This window comes from Sardina pilchardus, chromosome 10 (genome assembly GCF_963854185.1).
Source record: "Sardina pilchardus chromosome 10, fSarPil1.1, whole genome shotgun sequence".
In the NCBI taxonomy this organism is placed as follows: Eukaryota; Metazoa; Chordata; class Actinopteri; order Clupeiformes; family Clupeidae; genus Sardina; species Sardina pilchardus.
In genome coordinates this window covers 12,491,362-12,510,670 of record NC_085003.1, presented here as the reverse complement: position 1 = coordinate 12,510,670, position 19,309 = coordinate 12,491,362, and the positions used below count along the sequence as shown (strand labels likewise).

Sequence of the window (19,309 nt, the reverse complement as noted above, 5' to 3'; positions counted from 1 at the left end):
AGAGAGAGGCTTTACATTAAGTATGGCCATATTGAAGGCTACTGCATGTCTTGCTTTTAAGAGTAAAAAAGAACTGCTTGATAATCCTGACTCTGAATCCCTGGCCATGTTGGCTACCTTTTTGTGTAAACTATGTTTTTTTGCTGCTCCCATTTCTTCTCCTGTGATCTGTAATGCACTTTTTAGAACTTGAAACTGCAACAACAGAATAACAATACAGCTACCATTATGAAGAAGACAACCAGCAATTTTGCTTTTCAAAATATGGCTCAGTCAGTAGATTGTATTCGTTTAACTGTTTATTGCTTCTACCACAGTTTATTAGGGATACTTTCCAGCAGAATTCAAACACGGTGGAGCTCCGGACAACATGTAACAAAACAGATTTGGAAAAAAATACATATTTCAATTAATAGGCTATGGTTTATTTTCCTCAATCTAAAATGTCAAATATAAAAATTTCAAGACAAAATCAGTTGCAGTTTAGACATTTCCTTTGGTTTGGTCTTTATCAATTGAAAGCAATTTTAAAGAAACCACATTTAACATCCACATCTTTATCCCTGTACTTCCTTTAGTTGCATGAAGTGTAATTGAAATATTTCACATGGGGTTTTGGAAAGGAAATGAATGACAAGATCAGAATGAATGACATGGAGGATTTTTTGATGACATAGTTGTACCATAACTGTGATCCAGGAGGACAGCACAGAAATGTAAGCAAAATAAATCTCTGGCAAATGTGATTTGTGCCTAGAAGTGCATTCAATACATTCTACGTTGCATGTGTCGGTGTTAGTCAACATCAGAACTTAATAGGGGCAGTTACTACAACGATTCAATGCACTTTCTCCCTCTTGGCAGTTCTGCTGTTGGGCTTGTAGTGTACAGTAGTTTGAGAGTAGTTTAGGAGAGTTAGTTTCTTGCAGTCAGGACCACTGATGTCACTAAACTGCCCAAGGCCACCACCAGAGCACCAAGCAGAAATTTCCAAGAAATTCCCTGCAACAACAAAAAACAACAACAAAAGGGCTATAGCGCTTAAGGTATGTTTGGCAAATGTCGACCCGCTTTCTTCAGAGGTAGTGTTCATTCACTTACTGAGGGCTTCTTTTTGGGAGGAATCACGAAGGGTGAAATATTGTCCCCTAACACCTGAGCTGGTTTAGCTTTCCATTTTTGAGTTTCGTTTCCACCAGACTGTCGTCTCACAAGCTTTGATAGCTCGGCGTGAATGGCCTGTGAGGAATAAAAGAAATAACGTGAGAACTGGGAGTGTTCATGTCAAAAGCACACAAAAACAACAGTGCTGCTCCATGTGACGGCCCCTATTGTGTTAAAGCACCACAAGGAGTGGTCTAACATTAGCAAGCTACTGTAGCCTACCTAAAAGGTGTGCAAAAACGTAATAAATGCAGCAACATTATTTATAAAAGCTTGGTAACATGCAAACTGACATCTTTTGCAATACCATGCAGTGAAAGCATTTCTATTTTGAAAGGTGATGACTCAGAACTACATAGCGCATATTTTAGCAGCTAGTGGGGGGGAAACTGGTAGGCTATTTGTGTAGGCCTACGTGTCCTCCAGACCAAATAATTTCTAATAAGCAGAGATGGGGACACCTAGCCGGGCTCCTTCTTCCTACGTACTTCCGCTCAGTTTTCATTTCTCTTCAGTGTGTCGTCTGGGTCTGCAGTATATTTGCAGGTTTTCTCAACACAAAAATGTGCAGGTCCAATCAGCGAACACAGGGAATAGCTGAGAATGATGACGTTGAGGTTGTGCGCTACCAAACGTTAGTGATTGCTTATGGCAGATCTGAGCGGCTCTGGGCAGATACAATCGTTTTAATCAATAGTTTTAAAAGAAGTTCACGTTTGGCAATTGAAAGTGGCCAGACTCTCTGTACATTATGAATGTACGAGAGTATGGTAGGACCAGGCTAGGGGAAACCCAACTTCAGAAAGTAAAAGTCCCATCACATATTTCTTCCAACCTTTCAGTACAAAAACAGCTGATTACTAGTTTAATTCTTCAGCCAGGTCAATGAGCTAATTGAAATAACCTGTTTTGGGTGCACAGGTACCACGTGGTACTTTTACTCTCTGATGACTATTTTCCCATCTCTGATTTTATGGCAAAAACTGTATATTACTGTCTTGTTTCATGTGAACAGGAGTATGTTTTCACCAAGAGAGGGCAGCATTGTACACGGTAAGAGTAAGTGACTCAAGTAGAAAGCGGAGCTGGAGAAACGAGGATTCATCAGGCCTGATATGATCAATGGCTGCATTTTGTCTGCATCCACATTTAACTTTAGATCAGAAATGGCAGAACATCAATCTGATTTCGTAACAGTCAAACAAGTCCAATATCCAGCCTCGGTCTTAAGGTGTGGATTAAGAGATTTAGTTTATGTACCTGTGCATGCATACAGATCCTGTTTTATGCCTTCAGCCACAGCAGTGTTGCGTTTTTATGAATATGTGGACATTGCCCTTTATTCAGGATGAATGCTGTCCAAATTCATGCTGAATTCACTGCTGTAATCAAATGGTTCTGTCCTCACTCAACTGTTTACAAAATAGCTGTTACCCTCTGTATTTGTATTTACAAAAGTTTATTTAATTTTTAAGTGAGCTAAATCTGTTAGGAGGTCCAAGTCATAGTTAGAAAATAGTGACTACTACTACTACAAAGTTCTTAACAGAGCACTGCACACAGCAATAATTAATCAACCAATGTTTGGGATAGAAGCAGAATATGCTAGGGGACAGCTATTCAAATGAACAACCAAATGGAATGCAACTCTGCTTGCCCTTTACTTTGGGCCTGCCCCTCTGTCTTGTATGAAAATAATTCAAGATGCAGACAAAAACACTATTCACTCACTGTTCATTTTCTATGTTTCCTCACTAACAATATGCATCCAGGGATGACTTTTTCTCTTATTTCTAAGTTTTTCGTAAGAGAATATTTTTGTTCCTCCCTCTCTCTTGCCACTGGAGACAAGGGTGTCATTACAGCAACAGTGGATATTTTAGTTTAGTCTAGACGAGGCTAGTTCACCACTAGCGCAGTGCGTGCAGTGGGTTAGCACAGGATGAAGGAGGGTAGATGAGGTCACGGTGAATCTCACTCCCTCCCTGTCAGAGGCATGTGGCTTATAGTACGCAAATGATCATAACAAGGTAGACCTACTGTTTAGGAAAGATTCTATATTGTTTCTTGCAATTAGGCCTGATGAAAGTTTTTCAGTTCATGCATACGTGCTTATTTTCTGACTGCCTCACTGGACTATACTGGACGACAAGATGTATTTATAAATCCTCTTCTATCGAAAGGTCCACTAACAGCCTCATAATCATTGCATCTGGTCAAGGCATGTGTTGACCTTCCATTTGTTATTTTTAATGATGCATTTTCAGTGGGAAAGACTCAAAACACGTGTGTGTGTGTGTTGTGAAAGGTTTCCCTCACTTGAGTGCATTTAATAAAGTGGTTTAAAACTAAAAGTGTTACCATGCACTTCAGTGTGTGATTATAGCAGACGCCAGACAGTTTAAATCTCAGTGGTTGAGCTGAGCTGATACTCCAGCAGGCAGCTGTGTACAGACAGGGCATGACGAGACAGGTTTGGGCAGCGTCAGTGACTACTGAAGAGCAACCCAACGCACCACCGCGGTCTGCTCCATAGTCTGAGGTTAATACCTGGTGGTGCATCATGAAAAACATACACTCCTCTTGGCTCAGCAAGTGGTTTGGTTGGGCACATCAAGAATAAATCGCTTGTGTGTATTTCCACCGAGTCTCTCCTTTGGAAAAAAACAAGTCCTGTTCCCCTTATTTTCCTCATAGCCAACTGTCCGGCATGGGAGGCAACTAGAGTAGGAGCTCATGATTGTTTTTTGCAAGCACTCTCAGCTAGGGTAAAAAATGAATTTTCCATGAAGAGCTACACACAGATTTCTGGAACTCCATATTGTAAACAAATCGTGTGACAAAACAAAATGAGGGAATGCCTGCAAGAAACCCTAGCCCTTCCAAAAGAAAAATACCTTGACCAACTGAAAAACAGCACAATCCAAGTCCAAGATATTTCTGTCAATAATTTCTCCAAAACAAAGGCAGGAAGCAAGAAATTCCATAAACTAAAAGTGAACTGTGAGTCACAATATTTCCAGCTCTTGTTTTAAAGGCATGTTTGGAATTACTGCACTTGCTGTAATTTTGAAAACAATAAAAATGAGTCTTGCCGCACACATTATCATTGCATGCTAATTAACTTTTACAATAGACAAGAGTGGAACAGGGTTGAGAGTGTGTGTGTGTGTGTGTGCATTGGCAGTGGCAGGAGAATATCTTCCATGAGGCCAGTCAAACCAGATGTGAAAGAAGTTATGCGGTCAGCTTGACAACAGCTGTCCTTTCTCTCACCTTAGTTGTTGGCTCCAGTTTCAGGGCTTTCTTCAGCAATTCCATAGCCTCCTCATACTCACCCCTGTCCGACAAGAGCTGTGAAGAAAATCAATATGGGCTTCTTTAATAGCATAGGTCAAATCTGCTGCTTTTCCCCCACTTTGAAAAGTTGAAAACGGTCATTCGATATAAGACTATAGATTCACGTGCAGAGAGAGGGACTGACCTTCCCTGCTCTGAAAAGGGCCTTGACGCTGAGCGGATCAAGGAACAGCACATCACGGCTGGTGTGGAGGGCCTCCTCGAACTGCTCCAGTTTGAGTTGGGCTGTGGCCAGGTTATTCAGACACTTCACCCGCTGGTCGTTCACTTCCTCTTCCTCCTGGACCTGGCAACACTCGTCGCCTCCTTTTTTTCGGTGTGGGAGATAGGAAGGAGTGGAGGGGGGGGGGGGGGGGGTGTATATGTAAGAGAGAAGCGAAGAGACAAACCATTGAGCCATTGTGATGCTGCCTCTCGGTGACCACCGTCTACCACTGTATAGGAGTGCAGGTGGCACATATATACGCACAACAAAGAGGCAACAAGGGAAGTGACAATAAGGGAAGAAGGAGGTGGTGTTGAGGAGGGGGGGTAGGTGTGCAAGACATCTGGGCATTTGATGTGAGAACATCTGTGTGTTTGCTCCAGCTATAAAAGTCCACAGTAAACCCATTATCCTCCAGCCGAATCTTCACGCCCTTTCACACCTCTCTCACGTCTCTGGGTTGTGAAGGACTGTCGTTAGCAGGCACGTGAGAGGATAACTCTCAAGGGTGGGAAACGAAATCTGAGGACCTACAGGATCTTGAAGGGAATTCCTTCAAACCGGGGGGACACTGATCATTTATGGTGGACAAAGCCATGGTCCTAGGAAGATGGCAGTCCTCTGACGCTGGCTACATCTTTGATAACCACTTCTCATTTCCTAGATTAAACTCATTAAGCCTATTAGCTTGTTGTGGCACTCTTAGGCCAATTAGCATAGTTGAATGTTGAGATCATTTGGCTTTATACAACGCTATTCATGTATGCACAATTATATAGACTCAGGCAGGCCTGATTGGTGACAGCATGATGGGTAATTTGAGGTCATTTTCCTCCACCATCACTACCACCACCCTTGTATGCATCCATCCAAGGCATTATTAGCCACCTTAACAGACTGGCGCTCTGCACTCCTCGTCCTCATTACTGTCAAACGTCCCTCTCAAGTTCCTCTTGCCTCGCCACCTATTAGGGCAGTTAGGGACGTGGAAATCGCATGCAGATTTATTACATCTGATTAGCTTAGGGCCTAATGAAGACGTCGCTCATGGCGCTCACATCATCTGGACGTGAGCACACATTCTGATGACGGAATTATGCCGGCGAGAGAGCAGCGCCACGGCTGGGGCGAGCTATACGAAACCGAGGAGCGGAGAGAAGGCATCTGTTCAAGCTAACGGGAGGGGGATCTTTTGGAGAAGGCTTGGCACTCAGGCAGTCTCTTTTGTCTCCTCTGATGTTTGCTCTAGCCCCTGAGGCATGCGCTATCGTGCGCTTACACAGACTGTTGTCATCTGTTGGCAGTGCAGTGGTACAGTAATAGTGGATTGCTATTCAATGATGGTGAGATGCCATGGCCTGCCACTTCATGCTGTCAGCGCCATTAATATTAAGTATATATATATATGGGCGCTGTGGTTTTTGTGGCCAACATGCTGTATTCTTCAGTTGTACAACGAAGAAATTCCCCACAGCTGTGAAAACAGATGACACTAGCAGGCAGGTTCACTGAAGTTCACACTGTGAATTCTTGTGATGTCTGAAACACCATAATATTCTGATACTATGATCAAACCAAAAACACCTACAATGACAGAATACTTGTGTTACTTTCGATGTGTCTGACTGCTTCACATGTCTATTAGTGTGTCGTATTATGTCACGTGTGACTTATTACGACACACTCCTTCTCGTTCTGACATGGAAGGGGGGATTACCACGTGTGTGAATGGTCAGCACGTCCAGTGCCATGCAGTATGCCCGCGCCGCCATGCTGTACTCCTCCCGCTGGAAGAAGAAGTTGCCGCGCTCCCGCTTGTGGTTGCCGATGCGGATGCGGTCTGCCACCGGGAGGGTCTGGGGGTCAGGCTTGTCCCGGAAGGCCAGGAGCTGCAGCTGGTACAGGATTGGAGCCCAGGCCGGGATGTCAAGTTCCCTGATGGAAAAGACACAGAAAAGGCACCGGACCGTTAGTCTCCATAGCAACATTACAAAAATGGCAGCTAACAACAGCAAACACTCTTCTCCTCCTTTTTTTTGTTGAAGGCGGATTGTTTATTGGACACATTTTCCCACGCTTGGTCACTGGATTACCAACTTTTGAGCGAGTCCATTGGGCTGAACTAACGCAAACAGATTTCAAACAACTGGGGCGGTATTTATTCTCCCCAGCGTAAACCCTCCCATACAAACCCACCTTTAATCTCGTGCCATATTTATCAGAATCTGGCCATTTCAAAGCGACTTGGAGTCATGACAGGCCTGTCCAGCCCCCCATCTCTCTCTCTCTCTGTCTCTCTCTCTCTCTCTCTCTCTCTCTCTCTCTCTCTCCACAACACTTTCTCCTTTCTCCATGGAGTCTGCCTTTGCTGCTGTTGGTGGAGAAGGGAGCTCTGCTATTTCTGTCTTTTGTGTGCCGAGTTGGACCGGGCTGACACGACACTCGGAGACGGCGGCTTTGAACCCAGCCGGCGAGCCCGGGCCGAGGAGGAGGAGGAGGAGGAGGAGGGTGGTGCTTTGCGTGCTGTGCACTCGCTGTCCCCTCCCTGCCCGGTCCTTAACCCCAGCGCTGGCACGAGCTTCTCAGGCCATCTGCACCCAATGTCTGAGCCAGTCAGCAGCCGACGGGGAGAGAAGGACAGGCAAATGAAGTGAGTTTGGGTGGGTTAAGTCGAACCTTAGTCCTCTTTAGCCATGCTGCACAGAGAAAGTGCACAAAGAGGATTCCTGCTTTCCCCCCTCTCCCTCCTCCCCTCTCTCGCTCTTTCCCTCTCATGGGAGATTTCTCATAGCTGATATTGCAGTGGAGGTCTTTTGAGGACGCCGGAGAGAAAAGCTTCCAATGATTAAAAATGATCTTGGCTAAATTGCTTTACATGTGTTTGTTGGAACACTCAAACTGCCATTTCATCATTTTACTTCATCGATCTCGGCGGGGGAGAACTAGGCCCAGCGCACAGACACCAATATCCATCATTCCTTATGATGTGGAAGCATTGGTCCTCTGTCACACATTGCATTCTTCCTGTGATTGAATGTCATCACCTCAGCTGCCTCCACATCTTTGAGTGCCAATACTCTTGTCAATACTTGTTTTGAAACCAATCGGTCTTGAGGGGAAAAGAAAAAACTACACAGGGCTTATGACAAAAATTCTCTGTATTATGCTTCCCTATTAGCAGACACCTCTGGCATGAGCCCACTGCACCAGTCCAGGGGCGCATCTGATCTAGAGTGAGCCACCGTCAGCAGCTGAGCAGAAGATGGTGAATCTTCACTGATTTATCCTCGGTTATGATTTATATATTGATTAAGGGAGGTTAGCCATGCTCTGTTTCCTCAAACCAAGGTATAGGATCCAGATGGAACATAAGGTTGGCATTCTGCATGTGGTTTGCATGTGGTTTGCATGTGTCAAACGTGACTCTGTGTGTGTGTGTGTGTGTGTGTCTACACATGTACATGACCAATGTACATGATGTAACTTCATTAATGGTGACAGAACATTGGACAGCTCCATGAGTAATGTTACAGTCATGTCTGTGCCATTAGACTGGGCTCGCTGAACCAGGCGCGTGTTTAAATACTCTATAGGGATACGCAACATTCATACGGGAAAAGTTAACATTATATTGAAACAATCTCAGAAGGCCATGTGGAAGGGAAAAAAATTGAAGGTATGTTTTTGTCAGAGCAGTTTTAGAAACCACCGACAGAAGTTGTCATCAGAGCATTTACTGTCATGCCTGCCAGAGAACCGGTTGGCCTGTCCTCCTACATGTGTTTAGCAGTCATCCATATTCACGTGCACCAGCACACTATAATCTTTTGCATTACACCCAGGTGCTGACAAATGGTAATGTAGCTGCGCTGTAAATCTCACAATTTGTTTGAGGCCTCGGAGCAGCAATATTGTAACCTTCCAATGTTAGATCTCCCAAAGAACCCTTCAACCTGCGAGCGTGTTTATGTATGATTTTATTCTATCTTTGAACACATGTTTTGACAGCTGTTCCCCCTCCCCAGCTCAAGTGCATGTTTCGACAGTAAGCTGAAGTCTAATATCGAAGTCAGCTGGTGCCCCGAAGTTTTTCACTTGGAGGTATTTCGAGAGAGAGAGAGAGAGAGAGAGAGAGAGAGAGAGAGAGAGAGAGAGCGAGTAACTGGATATGGTACAGCTGTGAGTTACGGATGGCTGCGTCTAGCTCAGGATCTCCTCGAGCGGACAGGTCATTTGGTTGGCCATCAGATGCACCCCTTTGGACTTTAGCTTTGAACAATGAAGGCGTTACCGCGGTGACAGTGTGAGGCCTCTGATCAGCCCTGGCCAGCTGTGAGCATGGAACTGCCAAGTCACCAATCAGTTCAGCCTCACTTGACTTGATAGTCCGCGTGTGTGTGTGTGTGTATCAGAAAAGACAGACAGGAGGAAAGAAAGAGAAAAGTGTGATGGCACAGCAACCTGAGATCAAGAAAGAGAGAGAGGGCGGGCGGTAGGGCAAGCACACAGGCTTTGGGTCCATTTCAGATGAGTTTGACATGATTGTGGCCAGCTGTAGCTGAGAGAAAGCATATGCTCGCTCTCCTGCTCAACTCCCCCCTCCCCCTGTGCCACATCTGGGAGTTTGAACTACTACTCACAGCCCTCGCTCTCTCTCTCTCTCTCTCTTACACACACACACACACACACACACACACACGGACATGTATACATGTGCACGCACATGCTCAAACAACTCACACACACACACACACACACACACACACACACACACACACACACACACCAAGTTCTTTACACAGATCCTTTTCACACTTTACAAATTATTTTCACAAAGAAATAATTTGTTATCAATAGCCATTGGTCAGTCTTTTGATATGTTAATTACCTTGCGTTTATGACCTTGAATATAGCGGTAAGCATTCTAAAGCTGAACTGTGCTAATCCAGTTGTGTAGCCTATTGAGCATGGCTCCTACGTACAGTAGCTTTAGAAGACAGAGGGTCGCCCACTCTAAAGCTGATCCTGGTGTACCTACAGCTGACCTCGTCTAGGTTGCTGTGCGCTCCATGAAAGGCGATCGTCGCTGCCGCTGTGTGTGTGTGAGCGCAAGCTCATGAATGATTAAGGTGGGCTACGTTAAAGACACAAATTTATGTGCGGCTGACAGCATTACTATAGCTCCTTCTCGCCCGGCGGTTGTGTCAGCTGGGGGAGTTGGGTTACCCTCTCACCTCCCCTCCTCTCTGGGGAGCCCTGGGTCAGGCCTGACTGCTGGAGAGGGGCCTGATAATGACTTATAGCCGTGGACACCTGGGGTCAAACAGCTAGGCTGGGACCGATGGCCACGGGGCCATTTAAATGTCTTAATCTGTTTATTTTTAGACCGGGCTATAGGAGTAAAGTAGGAGGGGTAAGAGTCAGTTAGCACTTTGCGCTGTTGAGTCCCTGGTTACTCTGTGTCTATCAGCCTCTTCTCTCCACCTTTCCCCCCTCTATTTCCCCCTCTCCTCCTCCTCTTCTCTCTCTCTCCTCTCTTGCCTTCTCTTTCATGCTCTTTTTAATGTTTTCAACCAATTTGCTGTCACTTTGCATTCCTGCTGTTAATGGCTGCTTTCTCTGGTGGGTTCTCCTGCCATAGCAACGGGAACACACTGCACCTGTAGTTAAAGCCTATTTCAACTTGAAGATCCGTTCCCTTCCTAATCCTCTCACTCTGAATCTAGGGCAAGTGTCCATGAGAACAGATGGGAACTGGAATGCCTTCTCTCTCTTCTTCTTCTTTACGTCATCTTTTTCTTCTTTATTCTTCTCTCTCTCTCTCTCCCTCTCTCTCTGTTTTCTGTGTGTGTGTGTGTGTGTGTGTGTGTGTGTGTGTGTGTGAGTGTGTGAGAGAGAGAGTGTTAGAGAGAGAGAGTCTCTTCTTGGCTCCTGGTTTGGATCAGTTGGAACATGATTAGCACAGACTATCAGAATCGATAATAAATGGCACACAAGGCTTGTTTGGTCTGATTTGTTGTTGCTGTCAGATTGTGGACGTTTGCACAGTGAGGCCTAAAAAGGGGAAGTGTTGTCGAAAGATGTGCCAAAAACCTGCTTTACAGCTTTGCAAACATTTACTCTTTATATGATATCACCTTTGATGTTTTATTTCCGTATGGCCAAACACTTTATTTTTTTACTGCCTATACTGCGTAGAATGAAAGATCATTGGTTTAAGAAGAGAATAAAGACAACAAAGAGTTAAAAGACTTTACGCTCCAAGGGCATACTATTAGTCTGTATTTGAGAGTCTCCTTAATATGATACCAAAGAGCTGCGTGTAGAAGCTATAAGAACTAGTTTACATCTGTGAGTTTACTGGTGACCTAAAACAGACAGTTGAACTATTTCTAAAGCTTATCTTATCCCCATTGTGCAACAGTCCAAAGTCAGTACATTATGTAAGGTGGTGTAGCTCCATTGAATGAAAGGAGGGGAAAGTTGGTCACACTGTAGTTACAGTAATTGGTCATATGATCGGTTGCTGGTCTTTTTGTTATGACTGAAGCAGTCGGGCAGCATCATGGGAAAGTCTGGATTGCACCTCTTGTTCCCGGCAGTGCTGGTTCGCATTAGCCTGGGCAGGTGTACACCTTGCATTGTACTCCTAGGGCCCCATTTCATAGAAATCTTCTGCCTGTGAGCACAGCGCTTTTCTTCCTGTGACCTTGTTGTAGCTGTGCAGCACACTGGGTCCTGCTGTGGAGCACACCGGCTCCTATCGCTTTACCATCCACAGTTATGTAATAAGAAACATAGTACAAGCACAGGGCCGGCCCCGGCTATTACTCTAGCGCTTTGCCGTTTTGACAAGATCCATCTGATAGTGTGGCTCTTTTGGCAGCAGTGTCCAGTAAACTTTGTGTGGGTCGACGGGGGCTCTATAAAACCTCCAATTATGCGTTCATATAAGGTTTGTGTATTATCTTGCACACAGTTTAGTGGCTGTAGTAATTGGCTGTGCATGTTAATATTCAGATACTTTTCCGTTTTAATTTTTAGAAATATATCCTGACAATGACTCAATTATTTGATTGATTTTCATGGTTGATTCCAGACCCACAGCTATTTGGAGAGAGTGTTAGAGACACAATTATTCTGTTTATGTATGTGGTGATGTGTATGCTGATGTAGATGTGTTTGTGTGGTGTAGCGAATCCTGGTTTGAGGCAGTGTGTGCGTATATGGCCACATGACCGCGGGTGTGTTTAATATGTTTATTTGATTGCACCATGTGGAAAATATACTATTATCTTCATATCTTGTTGCCTTGGCATTTCTCATGGTGAAACCTTTTAGAAATTGGGTGCTATGTAAAAGGGGAGCTGTGAATTTTGGCGGTAATTTTTAATGAACGCACACTTCAGTGAGATCAGAAAGCTGTGGGAGTAAAATGGATTTTGGTTCCACGTCTCTGAAGAAAAATATCCGGAAATATTCAGTGAGGCACCCTGGGCACCGGTGAGCCACGCACATCCGCGTCGAGTGAACTAATCCGGGGGCTTTGTTGAAAGGGATGAGTCATTTTAATCAGAGCAGGAGGGCCTCTCCTGTCAGCTACTGCCTCCAACAGCTGCACTGTTTCTAAAGATAAAGAGCGACGCCATGCACATCACACTTCATGTTTTACACACACACACACACACACACACACCAACCAACATCAACACAAAAACAAAGTCATTATGCACATCATAACGCAGACAACATTTCCTGGGATAATCTATTACCGTCCGTCCGCGCATAATTCTAAAAAAATATCCGCCCAGAAAAAGCATAAACATCAGAGCTCTAATGAAGACCCGCGGCGGGGGCTCTAAACAGGACCGACCTCCCCTGAACTGATCATGCGTTTCCCATAGCGGTCCAGTTGTGAAACATGAGGACACTGGGCAGCAAGGCAAGAGGTGTCAGTTATAAGGGCCCCGCGAGGATGCCTGGAGCCAGAGGGCCAACAATGAGGCCCCTGGGCCCTGTAAGAGGACAGAGAGATCTGGAGGAAAAAAAGCATCCAAAACTGTAGCTGGCCTGCTGTGTGGCGTTCAACTAAGGCCCACTCAGATCTCACAGTTGTTGACATGGAAACCAAAGGGGAGAAAGGTTGTTTGTCTTTGGGTCCTCGGAGCCGGATGCTACTCTTGCCCATATTCCTGGTGCTGTCTCTAGCTCACAAACAATTTTTTATCGCTTAACTGGTGCAATAAGAGTAGATCAGTCAGTCCAGTATATAGTGGCTATTTGTCTCACTAAGCCAACTTTACTGAGGCAATGTGTTTAATGAGCCTTTCGAAATACTGCCGTGTTCATGGAGAAATTAAAACGCTTCTTGTTCATGCAGAAAATAACAAGAGAAAAACATTATGCATACTATAAAGTACGCTTTTTAAAATCTTTTTCGGTCTCTGGCAGGTGAATAGTGCCCAGGTGCACGCAGGTGTGGCTGACGGCCTCTTGTTTGGCAGGGGGATAAGAGACTAGAGACTATAAGAGACTATAAGAGACTAGTTAAAAATGGATAAAATGGTGCAAAGTGTATGATTCAGTGCAAACAGAACACTATGTTGTTCATGCAAGTGCTCTGAGAAGGCCATTGTGAAGGCCAAGTATTCTGAGCATGAAGAAATCTATATACAGTAGGTTTCCTTGTCTTTTCAACTTTTCATTCTTATCTTTGGTCTGTAAATGACATTGGGTAGATATGTTGTGCTAACAGTGCTTTTAGTATGGCGGGCTTTGTTTTGTACATCAATGCTGGTACTATTGCACCCCTGACACTATCCACGTGCGAGAGAGAAAACCAGTTCCTGTTGCACATGATTGTTGCACACCGTTGCAATCGTTCAATCAGGAAACCATAGCAAAACAGTTTTTGAACTTGTCCCAGCTCTGTCCTTGCTGGCTTTCCCCCCTTTTCTCCCCAGCTTTTTGATTTCTGATTTGTATGACATCTCCTAGAACTTGAGATTTGCAAGATGTCGGTTTGAGCTTTCTTTCCGCTTTCTTTGCATTCTTTATTCTATTACATTCTTTATATTCTTACCATTTGAAATCTACTTATTGTGTCATATTGTGGCCATGCTTGAGTCGGCATGTGTATTCTTTTTTATTGTTATTATTAATGACTAAATGTTTAGCATCTGTCATGTGAGACATAAAACATGACTCAAGCAATATGGACCCCCTGTTGTGTTTCCCTCACTCTCAACATGTGTACGTCCCAAACCAGCAAATGTGTCATGGTTGCCGCCATCAGCTTTGGGGGAATGCAATATGTTTTTTTTAGCAGAAATTGAAATCGGGTCTCAATCTGTAAACTCCGTGACCTGTGTGAGCTGGAATGCTGAAGGAGAACATGTTCTTGGAGGCACAGCCTGAACCACAGCAGGGACAGCTAATGGCTGTCTTGGGCGACACTGCAGCCAGGATGTTGCCTAATTGAGGGAGTTCAGTGTTCATGGAGTGTGGTGAACCACTGTGAGGAAGCATTTTGTCATATTTATCATGCAGGGTGACTAATAATGCACATTAATGCTGAACTGGACAGGCTGATGAGATGTTTTTTGCATTTATTCCACTGCTCGGTTGAGTTCCCCATTGTCCTGCGTTCTATAAGGGTGTGCATTAACTTTAGATATACGCACGGCTATGAAGTAGTTCCAATTTGTTGGCCGTATCGCCGCTTCGCGTCGGGCCGTATCACCGTCTAGAACGTGCATTAACTTTGAATAACCGCACGGCGTGTCGTCCATTATCCCGTACTTATCCAGCATATGACTCATAGATAGACCATGTTGAGTGTTGACTACTGCAGAGACAGAGGCTCATCATATTGGGGGAAGAGGGTGAGTGAGTCGGTGGGTGGGTGGGTTGGTTGGAGGGGGGGCAGTGCGGAGTGAATGGGTTGGCAGGTTTAGTGCCGGCCCCCTCCAATCGGGATGAGCCTTTTGCTTGAGCAGTTGCCAGGGTGACGAGACGGAGAAAGCCGTGGGAGAATTTAAAGTGCCAGAGCGGAGGGTGCCTCAGGTGAGGGCCTGCTGCCGTCTGGTCACCCACAACATGGGTTCTTCTGGAACATCCAGTGATCACTTAGAACATAGAACACACTAAGTTCTATGTCCAGGACGAGGAGATCGGTCACATCCCATTAATACACATGTCTGTTAGACGGATGCCATTGGTGCACCTTTAATGATTTAATTATTTTATTATCTTAAATTATGCAGACAAAAATGTGCTTTTTGTATTATTCAGATTGTATTATTTTTTTTAATTAAACAATATTGTTGAAAAGTCTTTCAGTTGATCGGCCACTGATGTAGCATCGAGGATCTGACCTCAGACTTGACTAAGGCATCACAACTGGCAAGGGTAACTTTGGGTTTGGAGAAGGGGGGGAAAGGGGGGGGGGGTAGGAGGTCAGGGGTAGTTGAGAAATCAAACATGGCCCTGCTTCTATTAGCATTTGCTCTGTGTGATTCATAAACCCTGTGTCTAGATTCCTCCCAAATGTCCTTTGGCACCTAATTGGACAGGATCTTTCAACTCTCTCATGCGCTGCAAAGCAAAGCTCTCTCGGTCCCTGGCGCTGTTAGTTACGTAACGACTGCCAAAATGGTTGCGCATTCAGCCGTGATTTAAAAAAAAAAAAAAAAAAAAAAAGACAATCCCCGCACGCTGTCTCCTTGGGGACAGATGCTTCTGTGACTGGACCCGTTTGGCACACGACGACACTGGCCCCCAAAAGTCCCCTCTCGGTGTCACGGTGTGAGTGTGAGGCCGTGGCACAGCCAAGCGGCTTCACCCTGTTATCTCCCTGCAAGTGGCCTTGTCTGTCCACATGAAAGCACAGAGACCGATGACGTGCTGAGTTGAGAGGAGAAATGAAGAAGCGAATGAAAAAAAAACAGAGTCTGGTCTTTGACGTAATAGCCTCCTACTTTGTCATGTCTAAATAATGGAATAGACCTTAACGTGCCTCATGCTGGTTGCCATGGAAATAGCCCTTGGCAGACCGCACTGACAATAAAAAAAAAAAACTTTGTGATCCAAGAGAATTTATGCTCCCACCACCTGATATGTGGTGCACACGTGTTTGTGCATGTGTAGGCTATATGTGTGTGTGTGTGTGTGTGTTGTTGGGGGGTAAGTGCACAGCAGCGCCCTGTTTGAAAACACTTCTCAACAGATCAACGGCACCAGCCACTAGATGACCATCTATTTTTTGTTGTTTTGATTCCCCATCAAGATGTGCGCGGGTGCCGTGCAACAGTGTGACCAGACAAAGGAGCTTAAGTTTAATCCTGCGTTCAGTGCCAGGCCACAGCTGCCTCCATCCCCAGTGGGTCATTTAGAGCGGTCCAGGAAGCCAGGGCAGGGGCAGGGGTAGGAGGAGGAGGAGGAGGAGGAGGAGTGGGGGGCGTTATTGGTCTCTAACGGGGCATTCGCCTCTCCCAGTGTTTACTGTAAGTTGTTGTGTGTGGTTTTATTTCCTCGCTCTGCAAATGTAACAGGCCGACAAGGGGGTATGGGGGGGGGGGGGGGGGGCAGCAGCAGCAGGGATCAAGGCCAGGATCTGAGCTCTGCCTCGGGGGCAGCTCCTCAGAAGTCCTCCTGTAATCTGGAGCAGGCCTCCTCAGCCCTTTAAAATGAACCCAATCTCAGGCCCCAGGCACCGCACGCTGGTTACACTAGCTTTTTATAGGCTTGTTGCTGCTGCTGCTGCTGCTGTTTCTGCTGCTACCAGTGTGTGTGTGTAAGTGTGTGTGTGTGTGTGTGTGTGTTTGTGTGTGTGAATGTGTGTCTGTGTGATTGTGTCCTGTGTGCTTCTGTGTGTCTATGTCTTTTGTGTGTGTGTGTGTAATCATGTGTTCATCTGTGTCTACTATGTGGTCTACAGACGAGAGAGCTGATCATTCTAACCGATATGTGATGTGTTTTTCTGGACCACATGCCCCGCGCACACACATTCACCTCCGGTCAAATTGGTTTCTCGCACTTCCTGTGACCCCGGGCGACCTTGGCAGACGTCTGATGTATCGGACACAGAGAGAGAGAGAGAGGGAGAGAAGGAGAGAGAGAGGGAGAGTGTGGCGAGGTTCTGCAGATATGTCCTTATCCCCGCCGTGTTCCCTCAGTCACGTCCTGTCCTCAGCGCCAGCACTGACCCTGCACCGCTAGATACACTGTGTTTACGTCTCACTGGGAACTGTCGGCTGAAAGGCCACAAGGGGTGTGTCCTCACTAAACCACTCTGAAATATGAAGCCACTGACGCACAGTTTGTGTCCTCTTCGAATTAAGGTCACTTCTAGAAATCGTATTTCTTGTTGACGTTCGCTGAGAGAGTGAGAGTTCCAATTAATAGCGATTAAGAAGCATTGAGAGAAACCTAGCTTTTGTGTAAATGTGTATTTACATTTGCATTAGCAAGGCCATGGGTCAGGTAGAGGCAAAACACTGTAATACTCTGGGAAGGCCAACGAGCCATTTGATTGTCAGTGCTAATTTCCTGACAGCTTTCTCCTTGACTGCATATTGCTCAATTGCTGCCCCATACCATACAGACTTGGACACAGGAGGCTATTGTGCATTGAAGAGAAGGCTGTGGGAATCTGCTGTGAGCCAGTCAAGGTCAAGGAGTGATTGACCTCCCGCTTGTAATTTTGGCCTGCTGGATTATGCGTTTGAAATGGCCAAGAGGATTCATGTACTGAGTATAGCGTACATGCAAATATACATCCCAGAGATAATCACAGGGATTCCACATGGCCAAACCGTGACTTCTACAGTGTACAGTTTTGGAAAAATGAAATGGACAGTTAAATTGTCTACAGCACCACTGTATCCCTGATAATATAGTCTTGTCTGTGCTCAAATGGTCTGAGGTCACTGGGTTCTCTGCAGAGGAGCGAGAGGCCTATTACACAGAAAAGTGTTTAAAAGTGATTTCCACAGTAGCAAGGCTCAGTTCCCTTGTTTAACCACAGTGTGTGTACTTTGTCTTCATCTTGAGAGACGATCCCTACATTAACGTCTTTTGTTTAATGAAGCATGCTTGGTTATGTCAGGAAATACAGAGAGCATTCAACAAGTGGGGACATTTCCCCGAGAAAACATTCTACCATGATCTATTGTATTACTTCCAGTGCGTCGGTAATGGAAAGTTGCCTCTCAGCTTTGTTCTAAAATTGCCGTCATTTTCAGTTGATGATGAGAAAAACAAGGATTTGGTTTAGTGGAAGGCAAACAACGAGAGCAAAGAGAAGAAAAAAATCGAGCACAGAGCATTTCTGAAGGATAATAAGATGAATCACTACCTACTGCAAGGTCGCACTGTCTCTTTCACTGCTGTGTCTCACTACTCGTCTCTGTCTGGGAAACTGAACCGTAAATATTCTTCCTTCTACATTAATGAAAGTCCAGGGGGTCCAGTTCTGACTGAACTGTCTTTGCAAAATGAAAAAAATGAAAATGGTAAAATGTCATCAGCCCTGATATTTATCGGAAATTAATTTCCTTTCTTTCAAAGTGACTTCTCTCGCTGCGGTCGCCATATGCGCTACGGAACACAGATAAGGGCCAGGAGGAATATTATGATCAAAGAAATGTCACTCAGGCAATGGGATGAGTGGTCTCAATAGTACGCCTTCAAAACATGACTGCTTGATGTCAAAAACCAATGTTGCTGCTCTTGCGTGGATCTTCTCCATCATTATTGCAGAGAAAAACCTTCTGCCTTTTTTTTTTTAAATGTGCTCTTGGATGCAGCTTTCTATGTTTTATTTACCTCGATGTAATGGAGATATTTTCTCGATCAATCCCCTTATGGAATGACCGCAGCCCTGAGTCTCCGGTGCCCGTGTCACCAGGGAGGCTCAGTCCCGTGGTGGCCTAAAGGCGCGGCTAATTAGCAGAACATGTCTAGGGTTACCATGGCAAGTAAATCCACATCTGGGACGCTAATTATAGTGCCATTGCTGGTGTGACACTTCACATTCTTCCTTCTCGGTAGGCAGCTATAGCTGGATCTGCCACTACTGCCTATACTGGCCATGATCTCACTCAGGTCTGGCTCAGACTTGGCTCAGGTCCGGCAGATATCTGCCACATCAGGACCAGATACATTCCAGAGTCAGATACTGTCTGAGCTGTGGTGTATTGAGAGAGAGAGAGAGAGAGAGAGAGAGAGAGAGAGAGAGAGAGAGAGATCCATTAAGCACAAGGCCATGTTGCAGGGGATGGACTTGACTATTTCACTAAAGTCAGGGGCACTGGGTCACTTCATTCAATGCAACCGGTCATTAAAAAGAGGACTAAGCACAACGAGGTTTAAGGGTTTATGGTTCTTTACAGTCATGGGACCATTATTACATCAATCCAAAAATATAATCATCATCTAGCAATAATGCAAGTGTGATTCAGCATGTTCCCATCAAACGCACATAGAGTCACCTCAATATCACTTTATTGACGACCAGTGGCATTGATATGTTTGATCTGTCTGCTCACTATCGATCGCCCAGTGCGTGTCAAGGTGATG

At 45.2% G+C, this 19,309-nt stretch overlaps 1 protein-coding gene across 1 annotated transcript in view; it reads right to left on the bottom strand.

Annotated features, from left to right (window-relative positions):
• Positions 1–357: 357 nt before the first annotated feature.
• fkbp16 (FKBP prolyl isomerase 16) overlaps positions 358–19,309 on the bottom strand; it is a 34,581-nt gene continuing 15,629 nt past the window's right edge. The window contains exons 4-8 of the mRNA XM_062547939.1: positions 6,450–6,664; positions 4,649–4,830; positions 4,441–4,518; positions 1,102–1,239; positions 358–1,002 (exon numbers count right to left, since the gene is read on the bottom strand). Of these exons, the coding sequence (XP_062403923.1) occupies positions 916–1,002; positions 1,102–1,239; positions 4,441–4,518; positions 4,649–4,830; positions 6,450–6,664 (700 nt within the window). The 3' untranslated portion in view covers positions 358–915. The remainder of the gene's footprint in view (positions 1,003–1,101; positions 1,240–4,440; positions 4,519–4,648; positions 4,831–6,449; positions 6,665–19,309) is intronic.